Below are 14,712 nucleotides of genomic sequence, written 5' to 3'. Positions count from 1 at the left end.
ACCTGCAGAGGCTTCTAGCCATTATAATCTTATAGTTCCACATATTTTGAAAGTTTGCTACAGAGCAGATAGGGTTTTGGTTTTTTCTTTACCTTTTCTGTTATCAGGCCTTGCAGGATTTGCCAACGTCTGTTCATTGCTCCGAGCTGTTCTGCAAAATCAGTTTTGTCACTGCGTTTACTTTCAACATCCTGGCTGCTAATTTGTAGCACTGATTGGTTCACAAAGTCTACTGTCAATTGTTTGCAATTTAAATCTATCTTGAAACCCTAGTAAAAAAGAAGGGAATAAAAAACCCAAAACATGAGTACCAAAATTTCTCACCTTCCTGCAAAACAGGAAAAACGTTCACAAATTACAACTTTACCACAGTTTAGCTAAAAGGTTTTTTAGCAGTTGACAAGAAATCAAAAACACTGTTACTTTTTTTCTAAATTTTGAGAAGTAAAGCAGCAATACACTGCCTTTGGAATAAAGAATTTGCCTTCCCTCTGTCCCCCTACCCCCCCCCCCCCCCCCCAATATAAATAAATCTGTAAGCATATGGATATTGGTCTCAAGGATCAGATTTAAGAAAGCCTGGCTATATATTGATTTTTTTTTCATTTTATTTAGTCTTAAAAATTTTAACTCAAAAAACAGATAACATGGAATATATTCTTGCATACAAAGTATAATAGCCAAGAAGTGATTTTTCAGGAGACTAGTGAAACAAAACTGACCCTGAGAGGAGAGTCACTGTGTGCAAATCTGTTACAAGATCTAGCTAAGAGCACTACTGCTACTGATCTAGTTAAAGAAGTGAAATTGTGGCATATCTATATTGCTCAATAGTTATCTCAAGATACAGCACAGCATCTTTAATTTTTGCTTCAGATACTGATCAAAATTACCTTGCTCTGTAAACCACTGGCCACCTTCCATTCAAGAACAGGCTACATTTAGAGGAGAAGGTGGTATTACACAGAGAATTCATAAAACAACTTACATAATTTGCAAAATGCTTTGTGGGTTGGGATGAAAGACAGATCTAATTATGTTTAATCATGTACATATTGCTTTGGATTTACCTGGAAATTAAGGCAAGCATATAAAAAATTATATTATTGCCATAACTAAACAGCAGAGTAGAAGTAATTTTGGCTTTTTTTTCCACAGTATCAGATATTACCAAATTTAACTTTTGTACAATTCTAACCAGTCCATAATCTAAGGGTTGGTTTCTTTTCTTCAACCACTTACATTCTACATATGTATATATATTTAATGGGGATGATTTGAAAGGGAAATCAGTAACATTTCCACTCAGTACCTTGTACTTCTGGATGTAATCCTGAATGACTTTCTGTCCTACTACATTTTTTATATTCTCTTCATCCTGCTGAATGACATTTTCCATCAAGGAAATCCAGCTCATAATTTCAGTCATAGCATGGCGAGACGGAATTTTGTCCATCTGGAGCTGTAGAGATAAGAGACTTAAAATGCATGTTGTGAAGACAATGGATAAGAATTCCTTGCTTTGCATTACCATAGAACACTTCCTTTACCTGCTCTTATTATCATATATTCTACATTCGTAACATATCACTGAAGTTTATAAAAAAAAAGAAGAAAGGTTTTAATAGGAAATATATCTTATAACTGCATGCATCCTAATATGGAAATATTACATTAAAGGGTTCTTACTTCCATTCTTCATTGTACAAGGAAACAGGACAAACTCAAAGATTCCATTTCTGACTTCCTAAAGATTCTGCATTCTCATTTCCTAATTTTGCATCTGGCTTATGTAGAACATCAACTTTAAGCTATGCTTTTCCTGTCCTTCTAAATGGCTAATGAATAGACTCGTGTAAAATAATTTTATACTACTAGTCTTGTGTGGTGATTTCTAAATGGGCTCATTTTGAATAGTACCTGTTTTTTTCTTAAAAGACTCACTTTCACCATTTGATACAGTAGTGTGTGCTTACATTTAGTTACTCAGAAATGTCTTCTATGACATTTTAAGGTAGATATGTATTTTGCATTACAAGGCAGATCAGAAAACTACTGAATGACATTAATTTGTTTAATGTAATAGACTTAGTTAACATTTGTTTCCCTTCCTCTCTCCCACTAAATCATGCTATTACTAACTCTGAGAGCATCCCAAACTATAAACTGAAGCAACAGCTTACACTGATAACCTCCTCAGCTAAAATACTAAACCAACTTTTAGACCAGTATAATTCTTTAACTTCAGTATTACAGCACTAAAAAACCCCAGAAGTACACAACCAAATCCCTCCTGCTCCTACATATACTATCAGGGATCTTGTAAAATGTTCTTAGAATTATTTTGTCTTGCACAGACTTGAACGCAGTCTATTCAATTTGAACAAAACCACCATCCAGACCTGACAGGGCAAAGGGACACGAACTCCCTTTTTTTCAAAAAGCATACAAACATGATGAAAAAGCCCTCATCGGTTCTTTGGTTAAGATTTAACAAATGTAACAGTGAAAGTCTGAAATTAACATCAACTGGTGTTAGACAGCATGGGTAGGCAGGATTTGGATATAAATGTAAGCTTTTCCACATTAAAGCAGGAGTAACATTGTTCCTATCTTGCCTCACATGGATAAATGGAGGAAGGAAGTGACTATCTCTCAAAGGCAGCACCAACTGTATGGTCTGAATTTTCTGGAATATCGAAGGCCATCACTGGCCTTCCTTACCTGGTGTAATTTCTCTTGTACTGCTGGGATTTGTGTGAGCAGCTCTGTCCACTGACTGTCAATGTGGGACAATCCTGCACGCAATGCTGCTGTATCCACTTTCTTCAGCCTGAGGAGCTGGTTTCCAGTACTTAGGACAGAAGATTTCTGTGATGATTTAGCATCTACCTCTTTTGAAAACTCCTGTAAGGAAAATAATTTTTGTGGAAATAATCAAGTACTTGTTTATTGTACTGAAAGCTTTACCTCAGAAAGCTAAGAATATCCTCCCTTCCCTTTAAAAATATGTGCCTTCTATTAGAGTCTACCAGATGTACTTGAGACCAGGTGAAAAGAAAAATTGTTCTCAGTCATAAAACCATTTTCTGTTTTCAAAATCATCATCAAGCTTTACAATCATTGCATTTAGCAAGGGAGTGTTTAATGTGCATACATACCAGTTTTTTGAAGGACAGCTCACCTAGAGAAGCAGATTTATATTTTTTTTTGCATACTCACTACTTCAATAATGAGAAAAAGCATAACCATATGATTGTTCAACTTTTTATTTGTAATTGGAGAGAAAAAGGTGTCCTAGGTCCAGGAATGACTTACTAAAAAGGAGTTCAGATGGTCTCGGACTGTTTCTAGTTCCTGAGGAACTGTCAAAGACTGTTGGCTCCAAAATTCAAGTCGCTCCTTTGCAGATTGTAACCAATGTGTCAATTCATTTGATTCACTCTGATACCTGTAGAGGTGTTTAAAGAAAACTAAAATAGTCATTGTCACTTCTTTTTTCCAACTGAGGTACGCCAGATAAAAGTATTTTCTTTCCTTTATCAAATTTCAAAAAACATTACTTAATTTTAAAAAGAGGTATGGTATCAGGAAGCTCTTATTTTAACCATTATAACCACAATTCCTAACAGTGCCTTCCTTTTGCCTCTTAGGAACAAGTGAGTTTAATGAAGGACTAGTAACTAGGCTACAAATTTGTTTGGGAAAGCTGTAACAGCATCCCACCACACACACATAAATAGATTTTTGCTTTCCATTAGAAGGCTCAATCTTCCAAAAGCTTTACCACAAGGTATCTCAGAGCAGATTGTTGGCTTTTTTTTTCAGAAACTACATCCATATCATTTCATGTGCCAAGCAATTAATGAAGTGTCAGAATAGGAGTGTCTCCACATAACCTATACATGTACAAAACCTCTATGTATCTTCTTGAAAGGCTAGTGAGCCAACAAGCCAGGGATATTATGAATAATAGACAAAGCTTGTATGTTACTTAGAGAATTCATTTCAAAAGTAGCGTATTAACATTTGCAAAGTCAGCTAAAAGCTCCCCTTCCTATATGCAATGACACAGACCTACAAGAAGCCAGTAGTAGAACATGCTGAGGCTACTCTAGCAAAGCATACACCTTTTCTCATCAACCTGCATGCACATGGGGCTTCTAAATTAGTCATCTAAATAAGACATCTTCTGACTTCCACCAGCTGTTATCTAGTACATGTTTCATTTCAAATGAGAGAGCACAATAGCACTTCTATGGAACAGAAGTAGTATAATGTAGAGTAGTCAGACTGTCACATACATCTCAAAGTGCTTTCTTTTAAATGTTGACTCTAATAGTTCTGCGTTCAGAATGACTTTGACCTGAACAGTGCAGGTGAAGAAGTTTATATTGTCCATTACATCAGCATTACCTTGTCCAGTGCTTCAGGATTGTCTCCAGCCTATGAAGCTCCTTGGTAACCCTGCTGGTGTTACTCAACCAGTGTTCTCCTAGTTGGTTCAGTTGACTTTCAAGATCTGAGCAGCTAACAGAAAAAAGGAGCCTTTTCCCATCATCTAGTACTTGGTATAATTTAGGTTGGTACTCAGTCAGGTTAGATCTCAGATGCTGTAATGACAGAGCAGATGGTTAGACAGCTCTGCACGTCTCTGCTACTACACTTTCTCAACATTTGAGGGTTTTTTACTGTATTTTTTAGCGTAACCAATGTCACCACGGCACATCACATTTTCTCCCTGTGCCCCAGCTCTGGAACTCCCTGAGAACCATCATGCAGGTAACCTGCTCAAAATCTGAACATGCTGTCACAAACCCCCTCACTTCAATATGCCTGTTGACACCTCCTTATGTGCAGATGTGTACACCTCCTTGGTGTAGATACTTTACACTTGAAAAGAACAATTTCAAAATAAACTTTGTGTGACAGCAACATTTCTGAGAAAAATAAATTAAAATATCAGATTTTAGCCTACCATCTCCTGAAAACTCTACTGCAATCAAAGCTTAAGGTGTCCAATATCAACCTAAGAGTGCCCACTCTTCAGCACTTTAAATGCCTATCTTCAGCTCTCTGGTCATCTAACTTCTTACTGACCTACCCTCCTGCTATCCATGGCTACAAAAAAGATCACCCCACCCATTCAAATCCCGCGGAACATAGAAGCCAATTGTTACGGCACAAGAAAGCAAAAAAGGTACTTGAAAAAGGAAAGGCTGTTAACCGTAGAATGGTTTTGGTTGGAAGGGACTTTAAAGATCATCTAGTCCCAACCCCCTGCCATAGGCAGGGACACCTTCCACTACATCAGGTTGCTCAAAGCCCCATCCAGCCTGGCCCTGAACACTTCCAGGGATGGGGCATCCACAGCTGCTCTGGGCAACCTGTTCCAGTGCCTCACCACCCTCACAGTAAAGAATTCCTTCCTTCTATCTAATCTAAATCTACCCTCTTTCAGTTTAAAGCCATTCCCCTTGTCCTGTCACTACATGCCCTTGTAAGAAATCCCTCTCCAGCTTTCTTGCAGGCCACCTTTAGCTACTAGAAGGCTGCTGTAAGGTCTCCCCAGAGCCTTCTCCGGGCTGAACAACTCTGAGCCTGTCTTCACAGGTGAGGTGCTCCAGCTCTCTGATCATCTCTGTGGCCCTCCTCTGGACCCGCTCTAACAGGTCTGTGTCCTTTTTTTGTTGGGGGGGCCCAGAGCTGGACACAGTACTTCAGGTATGGTCTCATGAGAGCAGAGTAGGGGGGCAGAATCACCTCCCTTAACCTGCTGGCCACGTGTCTTTTGATGTAGCCCAGGACACAGTTGGCCTTCTGGGCTGCAAGTGCACACTGCCAGGTCATGCTCAGCTTCTCATCCACCAACATCCCCAAGTCTTTCTCCTCAGGGCTGTCCTGAATTCATTCTCTGCTCAGCCTGTATTTATGCTTGGGATTGCCCCAACCCACATGCAGGACCTTACTTGGAGCCTTGTTGAGCTTCAGGAGGTTCACATGGGCCCACCTCTCAAGCCTGTCAAGGTCCCCTAATACTGTGAACCTAAATCTAATCTGGAGCAGAGGCAGATTTCATTTACACGGTCACTTGTGGATGGGTAAAGATTTTGTGTATGTGGGCAAATATTCCCGCCAAATTCCACTGTCATTATACAAATAGTATGGATTTTAAAAACATCTGTATATTTGACTAAACTTGACCACAAAATGTAAGTGCATTTCCATTTCTCAGTTCTGCTGAAACTATCTGAAGATCTCAAGGTAAAGCATACAAAACTACCAGTCATATGCTGAGTACATAAATTTTCTATCCCTCTTCTTTTTTGCTTTCACACAAATGGAGCTCTACTAATATAATTTTATATTTATGTATGTCATGTTGTGTGTGTACTTACTGTAACTTACATACACAAATAAATGTGTAACTCCTAGAGAGTAACATAAAAAAAAATCTAGGACAGTAATAAATCAATTAAGATGGGTTTTCAACCTAAATGTGGCCACAGGGAAAGAAAAAAAATATTAAAAATTAGCAGAGACTGAGAATCTGGATTTTAATAACCTAATAACATAATTTATGTAACTGACAGGAGAAACAAAAAAGGGAAACTAATTTAGGGTCAGGATGAACACAAACAATGCTTAGCATTAAACAAAACCAAAATAAAACCCACACACAATAGAATGCTTAAGTTCCTCTCATACCAGTGTAGAAGCAGAAAGCTGCCTGGTAAAAGAACAATATACATAAAAATTCAGAGTAGACAAGAAGGTAATTGGCAAGAAAAACCTAGCAAACATTTTTCTGTAAAACACAAGAAGAAAACAGAAAAACCCAACCAAAGTGTCTGGTGTATAACGAAACAAAGACAAACCACTAGACAAGAATTCTCATTTTGACAACAGACTGAAAAAACAGGATGTGGTAGAGAACCTATATTTAAACTACTAGTTTTTGTTGCATTTGAGGAGGAAGGCAACTTGGGGAACTGCAGACTGTTTGTCCTCACCTTGCTCTCTAGAAAGATCACAGAGCACATCCTCTTGGAATCCATTTTCAAGGACAAAAAGGACCAAAAGTTTATCAGGAATATTCTGCTTGGATTCACTAATGTGACAGCCTTTTATGACAAAATTACTGTCTCTGTGGACAAGACTGACTTCAGTATGGCCTTTGATACCATCTCCCAAAGGACCCTCCTCTGGAAGCAGAGAGAACGAAGGCTGGATAAATGGACTGTTACATGGGTTGAAAACTAGCTACACTACCAGTTTCAGACACGAGTAATCAAAGGCTTCATGTCTAGCTAGCAGACTGTAATAGGTGGAATACTCCAGAGATTGTTGATATTTGGGCCCAAACACCTTGAACAACTTCACACAGTCCAGCAGGGTTCTGCAGATCACTGATGGAAACTTTTTGACACAGGTAGCAGAGGAACCAGTGAGGTGAGGTGTGCTCCTGGACCTTGTACTCACAAGAAGGACTGGTTGGGGATGTGAAGGTTGGGGGCAGCCTTGGCTGCAGTGACCATGAGATGGTGGAGTTCAGGATCCTGCATGAAGGAAGCAGGGCAGTAAGTAGGACTGCAACCCTGCACTTCAGGAAAGCCAACTCTGGCCTCTTCGAGGACCTACTTGAAGATGTCCCATGTGCTAGGACTCCTGTACGTAGGGGGTTCCAAGACTGCTGGCTAATATTCCAGCATCACTTCCTCCAAGCTCAAGATAGGATACCTATGAGTGCATACCTATGAGTAAGAAATTGAGCAAAGGGGGCAGAAGGCCTGCATGGATAAGCAAGAAGCTTCTGGCAAATCTCAAACAGAAGAAGTTAAGTTTACAGAATGTTGAAAAAGGGACAGGCCACTTGGAAGGAATATAGGAATGCTGTCAGAACATGCAGGAATACAATAAGGAAGGGTAAGGTCCATTTGGAATTAAATATGGTGAGGGATGTCAGGAACAACAAAAAGACCTTCTTCAAGTACATCAGTAGCAAAAGGATGGCTAGGGAAAATGTGGGCCCGCCGCTGAATGAAGTGGGTGCCCTGGTGATGAAGGATACAGAGAAGCCAGAGTTACTGAACGCCTTCTTTCTTTCAGTCTTTACTGCTAAGGCCTCCCCGCAGGAATCCCAGACCTTGGAGGCAAGAGGGGAAGTCTGGAGAAAGGAAGACTTTCCCTTGTTTGAGGAGGATCGAGTTAGAGATCACTTAGGCAAACGTGACACCCACAAATCCATGGGCCCCTATGGGATGCACCCCCAAGTGCTGAGGGAGCTGGCAGATGTTATTGCTAAGCCACCCTCCATCATCTTTGAAAGGTCATGGAGGACAGGAGAGGTGCCTGAGGACTGCACAAAAGCCAATGTCACACCAGTCTTCACAAAGGGCAAGGAGGAGGACCCAGGAAACTACAGGCCTGTCAGCCTTCCCTCCATCCCTGGAAAGGTGATGGAACAGCTTATCCTAGAGGTCATCTCAAACCATGTGGAGGAAAAGAAGGTTATCAGGAGTAGTCAACATGGATTCACCAAGGAGAAATCATGCCTGATCAACCTAACAGTGTTTTATGATGGAATGACTGGCTGGGTAGATGAGGCGGGAGAGCAGTGGGTGTTGTCTACCTTGACCTCAGCAAGGCTCCTGACAGTCTCCCATAACATCTTCACACACAAGCTCAGGCAGTGTGGGCTGGATGAATGGACAGTGAGGTGGGTTGAGAACTGGCTGAATGGCAGAGCTCAGAGGGCTGTGACCAGCAGCACAGTCAGGCTGGAGGCCTGTGGCCAGCGGTGTGCCCCAGGGGTCAGTGCTGGGTCCAGTCCTGTCCAGCTTATCCACCAGTGCCCTGGATGAAGGGACTGAGAGTACCCTCAGCAAGTTTGCTGGTGAGACAAGAACTGGGAGGAGTGGCTGATACAGCAGAGGCTGCGCTGCCATCCAGCGAGACTGGGCAGGATGGAGAGCTGGGCAGAGAGGAACCTAATGAACTTCAACAAAGGCAAGTGTAAAGTCTGGCACCTGGGGAGGAACAGCCCCCTGCACCAGCACAGGCTGGGGCTGACCTGCTGGAAAGCATCCTGTAGAGAAAGACCTGCGAGTTCTGCTGGACAGCAAGCTGACCATGAGCCAGCAGTGTGTCTTGGTGACCAGAAAGACCAATGGGATGCTGGGGTGCATTAGGAGGAGCATGGCCAGCAGGTCGAGGGAGGTTGTCCTCCCCCTCTACTCTGCCCTGGTGAGGCCCCATCTGGAGTGCTATGTCCAGTTCTGGGCTCCCCAGTTCAAGAGAAACAGGGAACTACTGGAGAGGGTCCAGTAGAGGGCTACAAAGATGATGAGGGGACTGGATCATCTCCCTTGTGAGGAAAGGCTGAGAGAGCTGGGCCTGTTTAGCCTGCAGAAGTCTGCAAGGGGGTCCTACAAATGTCTACACGTATCTTAAGGGTAGAGTGTCAAGACGATGGGGCCAGGCTCTTTTCAATGGTGCCCAGTGACAGGACAAGGGGCAACAGGCACAAACTGCAAAACAGGAATTTCCATCTGAATACAAGGAGAAACTTCTTTAATTTGAGGGTGACTGAGCACTGGAACAGGCTGTCCAGAGAGGCTGTGGTGTCTCCTTCTCTGGAGACATTCAAAACCCGCCTGGATGCAAAACTGTGCAACCTGCTCTGGGTGAACCTGCTTTAGGCAGGGGACTGGACTACATGACCTCCAGAAGTCTCTTGCAATCCCAACCATTTTGTGATCCATTAATGGCACAGATGATGACAGAGAGTGGTCCCTCAGTCAATTCGTGGATGACACTAATGCAGGGAGTGGTTGAGACAAAAAATGGCAGACTTGGTCCAGAGACACTGATAAACTTCAGGTTGGAGACAGCAGAAATGTTAGGAGGCTCAACAAGACGTTCAAATTCTGCAACTTGGGCAGACTTACCCTGTTTCTCATTACAGGTTAGGATGGGAATGGTTAGTGTATTTAACCTGTCATCTTCCATAACCAAGACATTGTGAGTAAGGCAAGCCAGAGCACTGGCCTACATTAGGACTGTGAACAACTGACTTAAGTTATTTTATTATCCTCATCTGTATGGTGCTCATGAGGCCAGATGTAGTGCATCCAATTCTCCCAGAGTTCAAGAAGAATGAAGCAGTTAGGGTCTGGTGTAGAGCTATTAAGATGTTTAGAGACCTAAAACACGCACCCTTTTAAAAGAGGTTGAGGGACGTGTGCTTGTTTTCGATTGGCAAGCAGGAAGCTAAGGGTGTCTAACAAAGGCCTATAACTTTTTGGAGAAGCATTAAAAAGATGGCAAAGGTAAATGCTCCTCAGTAGTGCCACACAATATATAAAAGGACAATGGTGACAAACTAAAAGTTGAAGGTTTAGACTGGGCATTACAGAAAACCCTTTCAGCAGGAGGTGGTGCAGCACTGCAACTGGGCCTCAGCTCAGCTGTGAGGTCTCCATCTTTTGAGGTTTCCAAAGCCATTCCTGATCCAGCCCATGGGAACTGTCCTGCTTCAAGTGGGAGGCTAGTCTAGACTACCTTCAGAGGTCCCTTTCATCCAAATTTTCCATAAAGAATGTCTAAAAAGCATCAACCTGAAGAAGTGTAATCCGGTCTGTAAGCCTGTCCTCTGTCTCTTCCACCAAACCAACAGTGGGGATGCTACCTTCAACAGACTCCAGCTGTTTAGTAAGTTCCTGGTAATCTTCATCCAGGTGCATCCAGGTCTGCAAGCACAAATTATCCATGTATATGATAAGTATTGAATCTAAGTATCTATAATTTTTATTACTTACTTTTTCAATCTGAAATCCTATAGCTGCATGGTTGCTAATGTACAGAAATAACAGTACAAATATCCAGTGAACCTATGATAAGACACCTTCTCTACGTCAAGCTCAACTTTTGATTACAACACATGGATAAAACTGTCATGTTCTCCTTGTTAGCTAAAGCTAAGCAGCTCTTAAACTTCAAGGAACACAAATTGTGTCACCTGAAGATCACTGCAGTTAAATAGCAAAGATTACACATAGTCTATCAGTGCCTTGTGTGTATGACAAAAAGCACTGACATCCATCAATTCTGTCCAAGCACCAGGAAACCACCATCATAGAATATCCTGGTGGTTAATCACAATGGCAGTACAGAAAAGACCAGAGAAATTCTCACCTCTAGAATGTATTCCAGCTCCACACCTCGTTTATGAGCCAGTTTTAATATAGCTGAAGCTTGTGTCATTAGCTCTGAATGTGACTGAGTCTCCTTCAAGAGGGCAAAGCTACTCATCTTTCTAAAGAGTGTTTCCGTCAGGATCATGTGAGACTCCAACCCCTGAAAATATTCCTGAGAAATTTGGGTGTGAGGGACAGGGTAAAGACAGAATATAAAATAGAAACTGTAATTGTTACTCAATTCACTACTACTAAAATGACATTTTAAGATGACAGCAGTACAATCAAGTATCTGTAGACACAGAATTAGGTAAACTTTTACCTCCACCAACATCTCATAAAATCTAGCACACAATTTTAAGAAGGACAATGGCCTTTTTAAAGAAAGAAAAAAGTCATTCTTTCCACACAAATTCTACCCAAACTCTCATTCCATAAACAAAAATAGCATAAATTAGATATATACCACCAAAAAAACCCCTGTCTAGTAAAAAAACATGGAAAAATTATGTTATATTTTGTGGGTGTTATTAGCAAACAAATTTCTGTTCGAAAAAAATAAAGTGGTGGATGAAATTGCTCTGTAGCATAACAGGACAAGAATAATAACTTGTTATTAGAATAAGGAAGAAAATGCAATCTACTCGGGTTCACCTTCAACAGAGCATTTCAAAGTCATTCAGTCAGAACAGTTAATGGATTCCAATTTAAAATACGGTAAGGTTTAATATATCCTGATTTAATACTGGTCCACCATTCTGAAAAGCTCCTGAACCTTTAGGAACAGAAGGTTAGCAATTTGCTGTGTTCAAGCTTAACGATCGTGATTAGTCCTGAAATATGTCACAGGTTTTTACCTTATGTTTGTCAAGTAGTGATCGAACCTCTTCCTTAGAACCAACAATCATTTTCTGATGACCAGCCATCTTCTCTTGGCCTGTTTCTACCAGGTCAGCCAGGTCCTGCAAAGCCCGTTCATACTGCCTCTTAAGAGCCAGATTCTGATTCAGGTCACTCCGTCTGGATCCAATGATCATCATCAACTCATCATACTTATCCTTAGGGGCAAAGAGCAGCAATATTTTTATATGTAATTCTTATTTCACAACCTACACATATTTTCCTAGAAGCAACCTTACTGTCCCTACAGTGAGTACTAGCAGAATAATATCCATTCCCAGCTCAAAAAGACTGTGCAGATATACTGACTTCATTGATAAATTAACAACTCGCCATTTAAAGAAAGAAAAAACAAGCAAGACCTGCCACTCTTTCAAAGTGAATGCATTTGGGAACAAAGTTAGCAGAATCTCAAAGGCTTGCTTTATACAGCAAAGAAGTAGGGTTATTAGGCTTATATTATCAAGAACCAGACTACTGTGTGGCTACAGCACACTGCAGATGCTGTTTACACTTTGCATCTTATAATACAGAAGGTTGGACGGATTCCATCATGGCTACAGGCTATAGGCATCTGAAAGCCAGATTTTTTTCCCTCCCCTGCCCCAGCAGCTTACTGGTAACAAGCTAGATACATACAACTTGTAGTAAAAACCAAACCAGGCCTAAAATTGCAATATCATACTTTATATAGAGCAGTAAAGCATACAAAAAGCACAGTGTGTATTTCACAGTGTGACCACACTGCCAAATTACAAATGAGCCAAAAGGAAGAATCTCATCATCTCTTGTGTTCTATTACTCATCTTGTATATCTCAACTATAAAAGTGAGAACAACCTGCAGATGCTTTTCTTCACCTGAACAGGATTACTTTCCTGTTTTGGTTTTGAGAATTGTATTCTCAGAACATACATCTGACTGTGAGGATAAGCCCATACTTTTGATAAAGACATCTAGACACTAAAAAAACCAAAGTATCTATAAGACCACCCAGTGCTACAGCAAAGCACCCACCCTCAGACTGCAGCCGACTCCCCTAGCTTTAAAGATAAAATTGTGAGAAACAGAACTGTCAAAAAAAGCAAAAGGAAGGCTTTTCTAAGACTGAAATCAAGGGGAGTGGGATATCTACACATAACCTGACAGGAAAAAAAACCCAGCAGGAGGCTCCAAGAACAAATGGATAAAGAACTGGACAAAAGACACACTTGCACAAACTCTTAGCCATTCATTTTTACTTGAGATAACCATTTCGTTCACTTAATAAGTTTATGGTCTATTTTAAGCTGTCTTCTTTGCTTCCAATTTATTATCATGTCATTATAAAGGGTAAAATTCAGTTGTAAACCTTCTTGATCTCTCCTTAAGCATTCCCCTGCATCAGCACCAAACTGCTCACAGGAGTTTCAACAGCCTTATAGAAGTTCTGGCTCAATTGCCCACATGTATCTACTTCAGAGAGTCCTACTACTTAGGTGTGTTCAAAATCAAATCTATCTTAAGGTATGCAGGAACATGAGAGGTATTCTAGTAAAAGTAGAACACTTCCAGTTTAAGGTCACACTGAGCTATCTATCCCATTTAATCCCTCTCTCTCACTTTCTTTACAAATATTATTATTATTATTAACAACAACAGATGTGAGAGAGAAGTAAACCCCAGAACATGAGACACTGGTAAGAACAAGGGTCAACCTTCAGCAGACATTTATGTTTACATGCTTAACTTTATTTGTTTGAACAGGAAGTCAACAAGACCTGAAAGAAAACATGTTTCCATATGCTTTTATGCTTACCACTGCTAATAATAGATGTTAGAAAATCTGAAAATGCAAAAGTAGAAAAACTACATGAATCAGATAGAAAATAATCTTTTATACACACTGAAATGCTTTTAAACATGCTTTCCTAAACTGTATTATGAACATTAAAAAGGAGCATACTAATACCTTTGATATCACCAGACAGGTCTAGGATGGAACTTATGAACCATACCTGGATCTTAGACAGCTCTTGCACAGAAGGCTGGTCAATTTGTAGCTTGTCTACACGCTTCTTTAATTCGTTGATTCCGACATCTAGGTCCTTCAAATCTTCCTCTGCCTGCAGTATGACCTGTATTTGAAAATTACATCATTTATTTTCAAGGTCCAGTAACAGTGCTGTAGTTGCCATACATTCAGTCCTTCAATCTGCTCAAATTTAAAGGACACTATAAAGTATTAATTCAAAGCTGAGAGAGCCCAGCTTGTTTCTTAAATACAATATGGCATTATTATTTTAATAACAAGCTGGTTTAGTATCATACACAGTCAAGTTCCATGTTTTTAATTACATAGTAGAGTCATAAAAGGACTATTAGTTATTCTAACACCTTCTTTTAAAGCATTCTTTTTATTAACACTCGTTCCTGTCATATCTGAGCACCAAGCAACCAACCATCACAGCAGAAGACATACACCATAGCGAAGAGCTGTGCATAGTTCCCTTTCAGGACCAGGACAGGAAGAGGTGATAACTTGATTTTTTTCCAATGGAAGCTACAAGCTTTTGTAGGTCTTTCAACCTAGAAGCCTCTACTGAAGTAACGCATGCAAATTGTAACAAAGCTAA

At 40.5% G+C, this 14,712-nt stretch overlaps 1 protein-coding gene across 15 annotated transcripts in view; it reads right to left on the bottom strand.

Moving 5' to 3' along the window:
- The window catches only part of SYNE1 (spectrin repeat containing nuclear envelope protein 1), a 317,571-nt gene that overhangs the window by 66,026 nt on the left and 236,833 nt on the right, over nucleotides 1-14,712 (bottom strand). For all 15 annotated transcript variants that reach the window (XM_037391919.1, XM_037391908.1, XM_037391920.1 and 12 more), the window contains 9 exons: nucleotides 14,095-14,214; nucleotides 12,056-12,256; nucleotides 11,197-11,370; nucleotides 10,620-10,751; nucleotides 4,417-4,613; nucleotides 3,319-3,451; nucleotides 2,725-2,907; nucleotides 1,313-1,462; nucleotides 93-269 (listed from right to left, as the gene is read on the bottom strand). In XM_037391919.1, coding sequence (XP_037247816.1) covers nucleotides 93-269; nucleotides 1,313-1,462; nucleotides 2,725-2,907; nucleotides 3,319-3,451; nucleotides 4,417-4,613; nucleotides 10,620-10,751; nucleotides 11,197-11,370; nucleotides 12,056-12,256; nucleotides 14,095-14,214 — 1,467 coding nt within the window. The remainder of the gene's footprint in view (nucleotides 1-92; nucleotides 270-1,312; nucleotides 1,463-2,724; nucleotides 2,908-3,318; nucleotides 3,452-4,416; nucleotides 4,614-10,619; nucleotides 10,752-11,196; nucleotides 11,371-12,055; nucleotides 12,257-14,094; nucleotides 14,215-14,712) is intronic.

This window comes from Falco rusticolus, chromosome 6, assembly GCF_015220075.1.
Source record: "Falco rusticolus isolate bFalRus1 chromosome 6, bFalRus1.pri, whole genome shotgun sequence".
Classification (NCBI taxonomy): domain Eukaryota; kingdom Metazoa; phylum Chordata; class Aves; order Falconiformes; family Falconidae; genus Falco; species Falco rusticolus.
This window is presented reverse-complemented; position numbering and strand designations above follow the sequence as displayed.